The following is an 11831-nucleotide window of genomic DNA, read 5'->3' as shown; positions in this document are numbered from 1 at the left end:
AAAAAAAAAAAAAAAGAGGTGGGGAGCAAAGAACATGTTTTGTGAACTCACCAGCAACCTCAGTGGTGTCCTTGGTATTCATGGTGAGGGTTCCAGGGGGCAAGGTCACCCCCGGCCTGAGGGGCCGGGGGGAGGGGGAGTCTGTGCTGGGAAAGGAGAGAACAAGGTCAGGGAAGAGGCCCCCACATTAATTCAAGATGAGGAGCCTGAGGTAGGGTAAGGGGCTATAGAACTCACTCCCGATATCTGGGAAGGATAAAGGAAAGGTTGTACTAGAATGTGACAGCAGAACTAGAGAACAGGGATAAAAGAGAACCCAGACATAAGTGCCAGGAACCAACAGGAGTGGGGAGACAAGACAGAACAGAGTGATCAGGAAGAAAAGGATGAGTGGGGGAGGCTGACAGTTTTGGAGCATTCCCCAGGGCAGCAGGCTGGCTTCTGCTCGTCTAACCCAGATTCTCCCATGCCCTGGCCAACCTGAAGGAGAGAGTAGGTGAGGTCAGTTATTAGATCTTTCCCCATGGAAAAGCCAAACAGAAGAACTCAGGGTGCATCTGGGAAGGGAGAGCAAGGCTGTGGCTAAGGGTGGGCCAGATGTAGGAGCTGGAGCTCCAATCCTTGGAGGGTGGCTTGGCAAGCCAACCGGGATGGACGCTGGAGGAAAGCAGATGTGAGCCTGGTGACAAGCTGGCCCTTGGAAGACACACCCTGAGTTGCTTCTCTATTTGATTTTTTTCTAAGGGGAAGGGCAGATCTGATAACTGACCTCACTTTCTCTCTCTCTCTCTCTCTCTCTCTCTCTCTCTCTCTCTCTCTCTCTCTTTCTCTCTCTCCCTCCCTCCCTCCCTCCCTCCCTCAGGTTGTTGATCATGAGCTAAGAGAATTTGGAGTAGACATGTTGGACCAAGCTTCCGGGTAGGACATTCCGGCTTCCCCTTTGCAGCTAGCATTTCACTTCACCTCAGCACTCCTACCTCCCCAACCAACCTCCAGCCTACCATATCCCGTCTACTACTGCTCTGGCTCATCTGAGCCTCCGCCCTCTTGGGGAACAGATGGGAGCTGGAGGAGGCTCTCTGCGCGGGCTCTGCCAGGTGTCCAGGGATGGAGAGGGGGCGGAAGCCCATTCAGGATTGGTGGTGTGCAGTGAGGCTAGGGTTGGGATAAGGAGTCCACCATAGGGTGCAGGTGCGCAGCCCTGGCTAGGCAGCTAGCCAGGGTGCAGAGCAAGAGAGAGATGAGATTGCAGGCCTGAGGGTGGTTCAGGTCTCTGACACGCCTGGCGCTGGGGGTGGGGTGCTCCCCCCCAAAGGGGGCGGGGGTCCTGGGAGAATCTTCGAGGTGGGAGGGTCCCTCCCGGAAACCCGGATGTTCTGGAGAAGCAGCTGAACAGAGTTCATGAACACCTGGCGGGCAAGGGGCAGAGCGGTAGCCGGGTGCGGGGGGTCTGGGGGCAGTCCCCGCACTCTCTGGTCTGTGATGGGGCCCTGCGCCTAGCGGCGCCCCCTGGCGCGGGGAAGGAGGACGGAAGCAGCAAGGTGGAGGCAAACGGGGAGGAGGGACGGTGGTCCCCGGCGCCGTGCTCCACACCCGGACCGCGTGGAGCTGCGCCCCCTGGCGCGGGGGTGGAGAGGCGGGCGAGAGGCCCTGGCTCTTACCTCCCGGGGTCCCGCGGGTGACGGCGGCAGCGGCCATTCTACCCCAAACCGACCCCCCCTAGCGCCGGCTGACAGCGGCGTTCGACGTCAGTGCGCACGGGGCGGGGCCTCCCAATTAAGGGAACGGGGTCGAGAAGGGAACCTGGGGTCAGCACACTGGGCCAGTCTGCGCGACAGGCTGCAGGGTCGTCTCTAAAGGGGCAATAGCGCTGAGGGAACCGGGATCCGGAGGCGGAAGCTCAGCTGACTGATGTGACTGGGCGCAGGAGGATGGGGCTTGGGCAGAGGTACAGGGCCAGAGCCTTGGAGGCTGGACCTGGGCAGAACTCTTCTTGTCTCGGGCGAGACTCGTCTAATTTGGGGACCTTGCTTTACTTCATTGTAACTGGGTCCTCAAGAAAATCACAGAAGTCCTCCTTTCCAGTTCCCCTCTCACTGCCTCCAGGCTCTTTAATAACAGAACAGAAAGAACACAAGACCAGGGTCCGGCTGTGAGGGCATGGGACCGTTGGGTAGGAACTCAAGTAGGCTGTGATCAACAGTTAGGGTTAGGAGAGGGAACAACCATCTTGCCGCCGGCAGTGAGGAGAGTCTCGCGCTTGGATTGGTCTGGAAGCTTGGGCATGGATGATTTTCCACTACTCCTCAGACTCCAGCTCCATCCTCTGAGGATTGTAAGTGGGGTTCCTCCTGGCTGTAACAGTGCTGTGGGCCAGAGAGCTTAGCCGCCCAGAGGCATAAGTCCCCCCCTGGCCTAAGGGGGTCCAGGGAGACCAAAGCAGCTGTGGATGAGAAAAATAGAAGGGGGGAGGGGCAAGAATGGAAAAACAGTTCTCCACATTTCCTAATGGCCAAATTCAGGCACGCCCCGCTCCCCAAGCTCGGGTTCATGACTACTTTTCGTTTTTAAATTCAGCTATTCAACAGCTCTTGGCTTGTGCCGCCCTCCCCCCATTCGAGATTATGAATTGATATCACCCTCCACCCTACCCCTACCAAATTCATCTCCAATCATACCTGATCCCTGGGAGTGACAAAATAATTCCCTTCCTGTGGATCGGTTCCCCTCTCTTCTTCCACGTCAAGGTATTCAGTAGTGCTGAGGAATCCATAGCCCTCTTCAGGTACTTGAGGGAGCTCAGATGGAACCTCAGAGCTTCCCCACTGGGCCTTCTTTAGCCTGTGGAGACATTAGGTTTACGAGGAAGGGGCCTGGAGTTAGGCTTCCAGCTTCTACATTCTTCCCCCTTCTGGTCTGAAGTACTTCCTGCTGAGACTCATAGGTGGATAGGTGGTACCATTTGACTTTTTGCTCTCCACAGACAGAAGAATTTTCAGTTCAGGGGCCTGTCAGCGACCCCTAATTTCCCTCATTCAGTGATGTGCTCTCTAGTCATCATGGCCCATTTCACTTATCTTCAATCCCTCAATTGCTTCTTTCATATTATAGAAATTATGTTTGAGGACCAGCAAGATGACTTAGCAGGTAAAGGTATTTGCCACCAACTTGATGGTCTAAGTCAGGCCCAGATGATGGAAGAAGAGGACCAGTTCCCGGAAATTATTCTCTGATTTCCACACACATGCTGTGACATGCAGTACATATGTACATACATAATTAAATGCAAAAAATAAGAAAAATGTGTTTGAATCACACCAGGGGCATGGTTCCTTTTCAAGTACCAATAAATTCTCTCAAAGCTCTCAACTTTCTTCAGTTCAAATTACCCTCCACCAATCCCTGCCTGGCTCCCAGAGGCCAGACGCCATGCCTCCTTACTCATTGATGATTCTCTGTCGCCTCCTCAGGTCCTCCAGGTGATAGGTAACAGCTCTAACACGGGCCGGAATGTTTCCAGGGCCCGTCTGCATTCTTTCCAAATGCAGCTTCTTTCGTTTTCTTCTCCAGAGCTTTGCAGGAGGAGGAAGCCCCTCAAGAGGGTGCAGGCCAGGCTGCGAGCACCCAGTGGTCCTCTGTGCCAAGGAGGAAGAACATTTGCTAAATGGGTGGACAAATGTGGGTTTCTGGGAAATTTGGGCTGAACTAGAAAATCTGGGGTCTTTGGAAACTGGGTCTGATTTGGAAAACAGGATGCTTGGTTTACAGTAAACAGGGCCTGCTTAGATACTGGTTGGGGAATACCAGAGAAAAAGGGTAATAAGGACAGGAAGGCAGCAAGCACACTCTAACAGAAGGTTGAGGAGCAGGGCTTGTTATACCAGCATTGGTGGAATGTACTGTTCTTCCATCCAGTTGGAGCTGAGAACAAAAATAGGAGCTGGAGTCAGAAAGGACACCACAATAAACACCACTTCTCTCACAAACTCTCCAACCTCCTGTTGGAGCTACAGTTTCATCAAAGTGGGAAATGGCCTCCAAACATGGGCTCATTGCTATAAGGATGCACGAGCCTTAAAAACAGTAGAGCCTCACCTTCCCACCTCCAGCTTCTGCTTTCTGCTCTACTCACTTAGACCTTCGGCTAAGATTCTCCCAGAAGGTGTCTCCGTAAGGCTGAGGCATTGGTCTGCTACTCTGGGAGGGCTGGCTGCAGCGAGAGGATCGGCTGACCACCCTGGAACTCCTGAGAGGGGAACAAGGTAGGCTCGTGTCTCAGAGCAGTGTTCTCAACCTGTGGGTCGCAGCCCCTTTCACAGGGGCTGCCTAAGACCATTGGAAAACACAAAAATAAGTAAATAAAATTATTTTAAAAGGGAAGGCTTTGGTTACTCAGGTGATTTTGATAGACAAGGTTCCTTTAAGTTAATGAAGATCCACGAGAGAAACCCTGTTTACTGTGTGTCTTATGTATCGAAGAACGATCAATAGCCTTGTATGCAAGGTATAGGAGCTATGTGTGAACAGTGTTTATTACTTCCTTGTCCCCAGATTGAATGATGCTTAATTTTCTGATTTTTTTGTTTGTTTTGAGAGACAGGGTCTCACTATGTAGTTCTGGCTGTTCTGGAACTTGCTATATAGACCAGTCTGGCTCTGAACTCACAGAAATCTGCCTGCCTCTGCCTCCTGAGTGCTGGGATTAAAGGTGTGCACCATCATGCCTGGCCCAACTTCCTAGTCTTTAACTGAAATATCAGGGAGTCTTTTATATTCTTCACTTCTATCTGTCTGTAGGTGGTTTCATTCAATTTCATGACTTTAAATATCTCCAGCATACTAATACTCCAAAATCTGTTCAGCCCGATTCCTTCTTAGGCTCCACCCAACTTCTTCTCAGCCTTCAACCTGATAAAAGATATACCCCATATGCCTAGCTGCTATGGCCCAAAACTTCCTATGGTATATTTCCCCTCATTTCCTGTATCTAATCCATTGGCCAATCCAGTGAGCTGTATATCTGAACAATACACAGATTTGACCACTGTTTCCATTTTCATTCTCATATTGCAATCACCTATCATCTTTCTCTCCTTGGACTATGGCAATGGTCTCTCTATTTTGCTCTCCCTATTTCTATTATTATTATTATTACTTTAAAAATTTAGCCAGGCAGTGGTGGTGAATACCTTTGATCCCAGAACTCAGGAGGCAGAGGCAGGTGGATCTTTGAGTTTGAAGTCAGCCTGGTCTACAGAGTGAGTTCCAGGACAGCCAGGGCTCCACAAAGAGACCCTGTCTCAAAAAGCCAAAAAAAATTAATTTTTATTTTTATTTCATATTGTATGTATGCTTTGCCTGTATGTGTGTCTGTGTATCATGTGCATGCAGTGCCCACAGAGCCTGGAAGAGTGTATCAGATGCCATATGGGTGTTGGGAACTGAATCTGGGTCTTTGGAAGAGCAGCCAACACTCTTAATCACTGAGACATCCCATAAGCCCCAGTTCTTTTTATTTTTAAGGATGTATTTTTTTTTATTTTATGTGTTTGGATGTTTGCTTGCATATATATATCTGTTCATCACATTCATGCAGTGCCCACAGAGACAGGAAGAGGGCATTGGATCCTCTAGACATGGAGTTATACACAGTTTTTAGCTGCCATGTGCATGTTGGGAATTGAATCCAGATCCAACAAATACTCTTAACTGCTTGAGCCATCTCTTCAGCCCCTGCTTCACTTCTTATTCCCCTCTCCCCAATTCTACTACACAGAACAGGAGAAAGTAATCTTTTTTCTCTATCTCTGCCTCCTGAGTCCAGCAAAAATAATCCTTTGTGTCATATTGGCTTAGTGGTTAAGAGCATTTACTGCTCTTTCAGAGAACTGAGGTTGAGTTCCCAGCACTCATATCAGACAGCTCACAATTGCCCTTAAACTCCACCTTTAGGAGATCCAACACTCTCTGGTGAATGTGTATAATCTCAGCACTTGGGAGACAATGACAGGAGGGTCAGGAGTTCAAAATCATCCTTTTCTACATAGTAAGGATGAGGCTAGCCTAAACTGTATAAGACCCCACTTCTAAAACAAACAAAGGGGCTGGAGATACGGCTTAGAGATGCTTCCTGTTCAATCATGAGCATCCATGTAACAAGCTACTGTCCCCACACACCTGTGACCCTACCTCTGAAGGGTCAGAGACAGGACTGCTGGGGTGTGCAGACTTCCACTCTGAGAAAATGTGAACACCAGGTTTAGAGGGAGACGCTGCCTCAAAGGAAGATATGGTTTGACTGGAGAGATAGCTCAGTGGTTAAAAGTACTTGTTGCTCTTGCAGAGGACCCAGGTTAGGTTTCCAGAACCCACATGGTACACTGTCAAAACACTCATACACATAAAATAAGATTAATAAAATCTTTAAAAAATTTAGAGAAAAAAATTTAGAGAAGAGTAAGTAGCAAATGACAGAGGATACTCACACCTTCTGGCATCCATGTGTGCAACATGGTGCACACACCTGCTCATATATGTGTGTATAAACTCACACATACACACACACAAAAAAAATTATTTTTAAAAACTAAGGGGGAGCTGGGCAGTGGTGGCACAGTTCTCAGGAGGCAGAGGCAGGCAGATCTCTGTGAGTTCAAGGTCAGCCTGGTCTACAGAGCTAGTTCCAGGATAGCCAGGGCTACACAGTGAAACCCTGTCTCAATACCCCCCCCCCCGCTAAACTGAGGGGGATAGATAGGTAAAAAGAATATCCATATAATGAAAATTATTGACTCTCCCTGAAATGAGAACATCAGTTCAAAATACTCTTTCTCTGCTATATTTATTTGAAATTTTCCATAATAAAAAAGGTTGAAGGAGGGTTGGGAGGTGGTGGCATACACCTTTAATCCCAGCATTTAGGAGGCAGAGACAGGCAGATCTCTGTGAGTTCAAGGCCGGCCTGGTCTACAAAGAGAGTTTCAGGACAACCAGTGTTGTTACACAGAGAAACCGTCTTGAAAACAAAAACAACAACAACAAAAAAAAAAAAAAAAAAAGGAAAAGAAAAAGGCTGAAGGAAAAAGTGTGCTTATTTCACTTCCTTGCTGAAAACTTTCTACTCCCACCATATTCAGGATAAAAACACAGAGTTTTTGTCTGTGGACTGCAAGGATTTCTACAATCTGACTTTTCCTAACTCTCTTAACTTTATTTTTCACGTTTTCTTCAGTCAACAAGTTTCAATTACATTGGTCTCATTTGTTACTAGAACATTCCAAGTTTATTTCCTTCTTGCCTCCACCATCCCCCTTCTGCAGACAAGCTCAATCTCATTTCAAATTACCTTCTACACAATAGTTTTCTACAGTGACCTTACCTTCCATCTCCTCTAACTCCTAATCTGCCATCACTTTATACTTACGTATCTTTTTGTGTAGTTCTCATAACTAGGTGTAACGATGCTTGTTTATACATTCTGCTCTACTACGAGCTCTCTGAGAGGAGATCCCCTTCCTTTCTAATTGTTGAATCCCCAATGCCTACTATAGTGTCTAGAACATTACAGTGTTCAAAACTGTTGGGACTAGAGAGCTGGCTCAGTGGTTAAGAGCACACATACTGGTCTGGCAGAAGACCTGAGTTCGTTCCCCATCACCCATGTCAGCAGGCTCAAAACTCCCTGTAACTCTCTTTCTAGGACAGCCCAAGCCTTCTTCTGGCTTCCATGGACAATTTAAAATAAAGTAATAATAGTAAACCATTTATTGAATAATTAACGAATAATTAACAAACCATCCATCTCCTAAACATGGACACTGAGGTTCCTGTTCTTTCTTACTCCACTCCTTTCTGAAAAGAATCCAGCTCTTCCCTCTAACCCATCCTTATCCTTCCCACCCAATAGGGAGGACTCACTTGGCAAAAGGGAGGATGTTGTTGCCATCTTCCTGTCCCTCCATGACTGGACTTAGCTGGGTAGCAGGACTGGATATCCTCCTTGGTGCTGGGAGGATAATGGGTAATGAATCATTCACTCATGTAATAGCTGCAGACCAGACCATGAACAAGTGTAGAGATTGGAAAGGGACTGAACATGCTGAAAAAAGAGAGCTTCATAACCCTAAGAGAGACGATAGTGCTGTACTATTAACTGAACATGTGAAGTTGGAGACAACAACAGCAGGAAAGGTGGGTGATATCAAGGAGAATATTTCCTGGAGCTAAACATATAGCGTAAATGAAAATTATAGATGCAAGTTAAGTTACTTGTAATACAAGATGATGGAACTAAAAGCACGACAGGTGGAAGCCGGATGGGGCGGAGCTCTTTGGCAACAGCTGGACTAGAACTGGCAACTGGGGACAGAGAAGTGGAGGAATTGGGGGTTGGTAATAAATTGGATATGAAAGGTTAGTGAAACCATCGGAGAAATGACAACAAAAGGAAGCAACTGAGAGGGTCTACACCAGTGGTTTTCAACCCGTGGGTCGCGGTCTGCACCATTCTCAGCCCGTGGGTCGTGATCCCCTGGGGGGGGGGTCCAATGATCTTTTCACAGCTGTAATCAAGACCACCAAAAAACATATATACACTATGATTAATCACAGTGCCAAGATTACACTTATGAAGTAGCAACAAAATTTTATGGTTGGGGGATCGCCATAGCATGAGGGACTGTATTCAAGGGTCACGTTAGGGAGGTTGAGGGCCGTTGGTCTATAGTAAAGTGAACAGTGAAGTCAGTTGCACAGAAACTCTCTTGAGAAATCTGTATCCATACTTGGGTGTATATGTATTCCTGAGCTCTTCTTTCTTCCAAGACTTACTAATTTTTGATTTCTGTGTATATATGTGAGCCTTATGAGTTTATGTTTACTTTGTGCATGCAGGAGCTGGAGGAGGGCAGAAGACAACCTTTGCAGAAGCAGTAAGGGCTCTTACTCACGGAGTCAACTCTTCAGTACCTGCCCTTTTTCTTTTAATGCCTATGGCTAAATCTATTTTAGAACCTTTTCTGTTTGTTTGTTTGTTTTTGTTTTCGAGCTAGAGTTTCTCTGTGTAGTTCTGGCTGTCCTGAAACTCACTTTATAGACCAGGCTGGCCTCATCCCCACAGAGATCAGCCTGCCTCTGCCTCCTGAGTGCTAGTATTAAAGGCATGTGCCACCAACATCCGGCACAAAACCTTTTCTTAATAAACTCCACTTGTGGGACTAGAGAGATGGCTCAGCTCCTAAGAAAACTCGTTGCTCCTGCAGAGGACCTGGGTTCAGTTCCCAGAACCCACATGGTGGTTCATAAAAATCTGTAACGTCATCTAACACCCTTTTCTAACCTTTGTAGGCACCAGGAACACACATGGCTCACATATGTGCATGCAAACAAAACACACATAAAAATGAAATAAAACCTCAGTTGCACTTAGCTAGCATTTGGGACAGATGACCTAGATATGGTGAAAGGTGTGTGTGTGTGGATGTGATTATATAGAAAAGCCTTCATAGCAAGCATTTTAAATTTTTTCTATATAATTTTTTCTTGCAGAGGACTGAGTTTGGTACCCAGCAGCCATGTCATACAGCTCACAACCACCTGTAACTCTGGCTCTAGAGCATCTGATTTCCTCTTCTGACCCCCACAAGCACCCACATCCTCAATGGATCCTCATGCACAAACATGAGCACACACATAATTAATTTAAACTAATTTTTTTTTCTCTTTTTCAAGACAGGGTTTTTCCGTGTAGCCCTGGCTGTCCTGGAACTCACTGTGTAGACTAGGTTGGCCTCAAACTCAGAGATCTGCCTGCCTCTGTCTCCCAAATGCTGGGATTAAAAGTGTGTGCCACCACTCCACAGCTTAAAAATAAAACCTTAAAAAATATAATAGATATGGACCAAGGAGCTGGTTCAATGATAAAAATGCTTGCTACCTCAGCCTGATGACCTGAGTTTGGTCCCTGATCTGACTTCACACACACACACACACACACACACACACACACACACACACACACACACTAAAACAATACTTATTTTTAAAAAGAATACTACAAAAACACAGAAAAATAAAATAAATGAAGAAATATTAGATAAAAGCCATCTAGATTATAATCCTAAGCACTCACGAGGCTCATGAAGGAGCAAAATGAGTTTGAGTCCAACCTAGTTTATAACAGCAAGACTTTGGACAAATCAAAACATATAAGAAAGCTAGGGAGGCCGGACGGTAGTGGCACACTCCTTTAATCCCAGCACTCAGGAGGCAGAGGCAGGTGGATCTCTGTGAGTTCGAGACCGACCTGGTCTACATGTTCCAGGTCAGGCTCTAGAGCTACAGAGAAGCCCTGTCTCAAAAAACCGAAAAGAAAAGAAAAGAAAAGAAAGAAAAAAGCTAGGGAGGCGATAGAGATGTGGTTCAGGGGCAGAGCAGCTTGCTGCACGACCAAGGCTCTGGGAACACCGACCAATAAACTACTAGGTAAGTTAGGAGTGCCTGCAGACCCGCATAAAGGATAGAGAGAGCTGATCCGAACGTGTCAGAAGCAAAGGGTAGCCGAAGGTGAGTTAGCCATAGTTTTGCAATCCTGGGATTCCAGCATTCAGGAAGTTAACTCAGGATTGAGAGTTTAAATCCGGACTGGGGTATGGCTTACAAAGAGAGACCCAATATAAAAGCCATAAAACCAGTAAGGGTAGCTAGACGGAGATGAAAATGGTTGCGGAAGATAAAAGACAAAAGGAGTGTTCTCGAAGTGGCAGACGGGATAGAGTTGGGCTGAGAGGGCACGTGAGGTCAAAACTGGACGTCCTGAGTTGGAAGGGGGTCTAGAACTAGGGGCGCAATTGGGAACTGAGGGGCATGCGGCCTTCGGATAGTTAGGCCTGAGTGGGTGACCCGGATCTAAGGGCCGGGCGGATTGAGGCAGTCAGACAGAATCAAGTTGACCAAGGGATCATCAAGACCTTGGCAGCAAGACACAGCTAAGAGGGTAGATGGGCATCTGAAGGATGATGTCCTGGCTGAGGAGCCTGGCGGTGGGGAAAGTGCCAGGAGGGAAGGACCAAGGCCCGAGGGTGTGGTTGGGCTTGAGGGGGCTGAGGCGACCTTTGGCAGGTAGATCGGGGCCCACAGCCAAACCTTTGGCAATAAGCAGGAGGGCATAGGAGGGGCCGTGGGGTAGTGAGCCTATGATGCGAGGGACAGGCGCAGACCAGGCTGGGTGGGCAGGGGTTTCCTGCCCTCAGAAGGCAGCTGCGGCCTAAGAAGACACCTGAGCCTGAGGAGCTGACTGGGGGCTGAGGCGGCGGTCGGGGACTCAAACTTGAAGGCTATCTGGGAAGAGAGCATCGAGCGGCTACGTCGGCGATGCCTCCATTTGGCCCCATCACCTGAGGCAACTGCGAAGCGAATTCTGGAACCTCAGGTCGGGCAGGAAGGAGCTCCGCAGGGACCGTAGGGACCGTAGTCGCTCCGCTCGCCTCGCTAGCCCGAAGGCCGGGCTGACCGGACCGCCTCCTGGGCGTGGTCTACCGACAAGCCCCGCCTTCTAGGCGCGCCTCTGACGGCGGCGACGTGCGCGGCTCCGACCTCAGTCCCCTCGGGGGTCCGCCCCCACCTTCTCCGGCTCCTGGAGCGATAGTTTTCCCACGTTCCGGCGTTCTGCTTTCCCTGTGTGTCCGCAGCGCGCTTTCCCTGTGTCCGCCCGGTGGGCCCTACTGTCAGAGTGCACTGCCCCTTTAACTAGAGCGAACCCGGTGACTCCTTCCCGGGACAGCGCGTGCCCGCCTGTCCGTCCGCGCGCGCGCGCCCGCTCGCCCGCCCGTCCG

The 11831-nt window shown here is 48.5% G+C and overlaps 2 protein-coding genes across 5 annotated transcripts in view; both read right to left on the bottom strand.

Annotated features, from left to right (window-relative positions):
• Positions 1-1257, bottom strand: part of Camta2 (calmodulin binding transcription activator 2) — an 18801-nt gene extending 17544 nt beyond the window's left edge. Inside the window, 3 exon segments of the mRNA XM_026780060.1 lie at positions 52-146; positions 1002-1028; positions 1030-1257. Of these exon segments, the coding sequence (XP_026635861.1) occupies positions 52-146; positions 1002-1028; positions 1030-1130 (223 nt within the window). The 5' untranslated portion in view covers positions 1131-1257.
• Positions 1258-2016: 759 nt separating this feature from the next.
• Inca1 (inhibitor of CDK, cyclin A1 interacting protein 1) lies at positions 2017-11777 on the bottom strand. Of its 4 annotated transcripts, none has more exons than XM_026780163.1 (7): positions 11621-11777; positions 7918-8005; positions 4133-4246; positions 3882-3921; positions 3442-3635; positions 2679-2841; positions 2017-2443 (listed from the first exon to the last, which is right to left on the bottom strand). In XM_026780163.1, the coding sequence occupies exons 2-7, from the start codon at positions 7959-7961 to the stop codon at positions 2300-2302; spliced, it is 699 nt and encodes a 232-aa protein (XP_026635964.1). In that variant the 5' UTR covers positions 7962-8005; positions 11621-11777; the 3' UTR covers positions 2017-2299. The 4 variants fall into 4 exon arrangements, with proteins under 4 accessions (XP_026635964.1, XP_013202592.1, XP_005349710.1 ...); XM_013347138.2 differs by lacking the exon at positions 11621-11777 and adding an exon at positions 11394-11463; XM_005349653.3 differs by lacking the exon at positions 11621-11777 and adding an exon at positions 11276-11290.
• Between the last annotated feature and the right edge of the window lie 54 nt (positions 11778-11831).

The sequence above is a fragment of the Microtus ochrogaster genome, chromosome 7 (assembly GCF_000317375.1).
Source record: "Microtus ochrogaster isolate Prairie Vole_2 chromosome 7, MicOch1.0, whole genome shotgun sequence".
Classification (NCBI taxonomy): Eukaryota; Metazoa; Chordata; class Mammalia; order Rodentia; family Cricetidae; genus Microtus; species Microtus ochrogaster.
The sequence above is the reverse complement of the archived record's forward strand: the minus strand, read 5'-3'. Positions and strand labels throughout refer to the sequence as shown.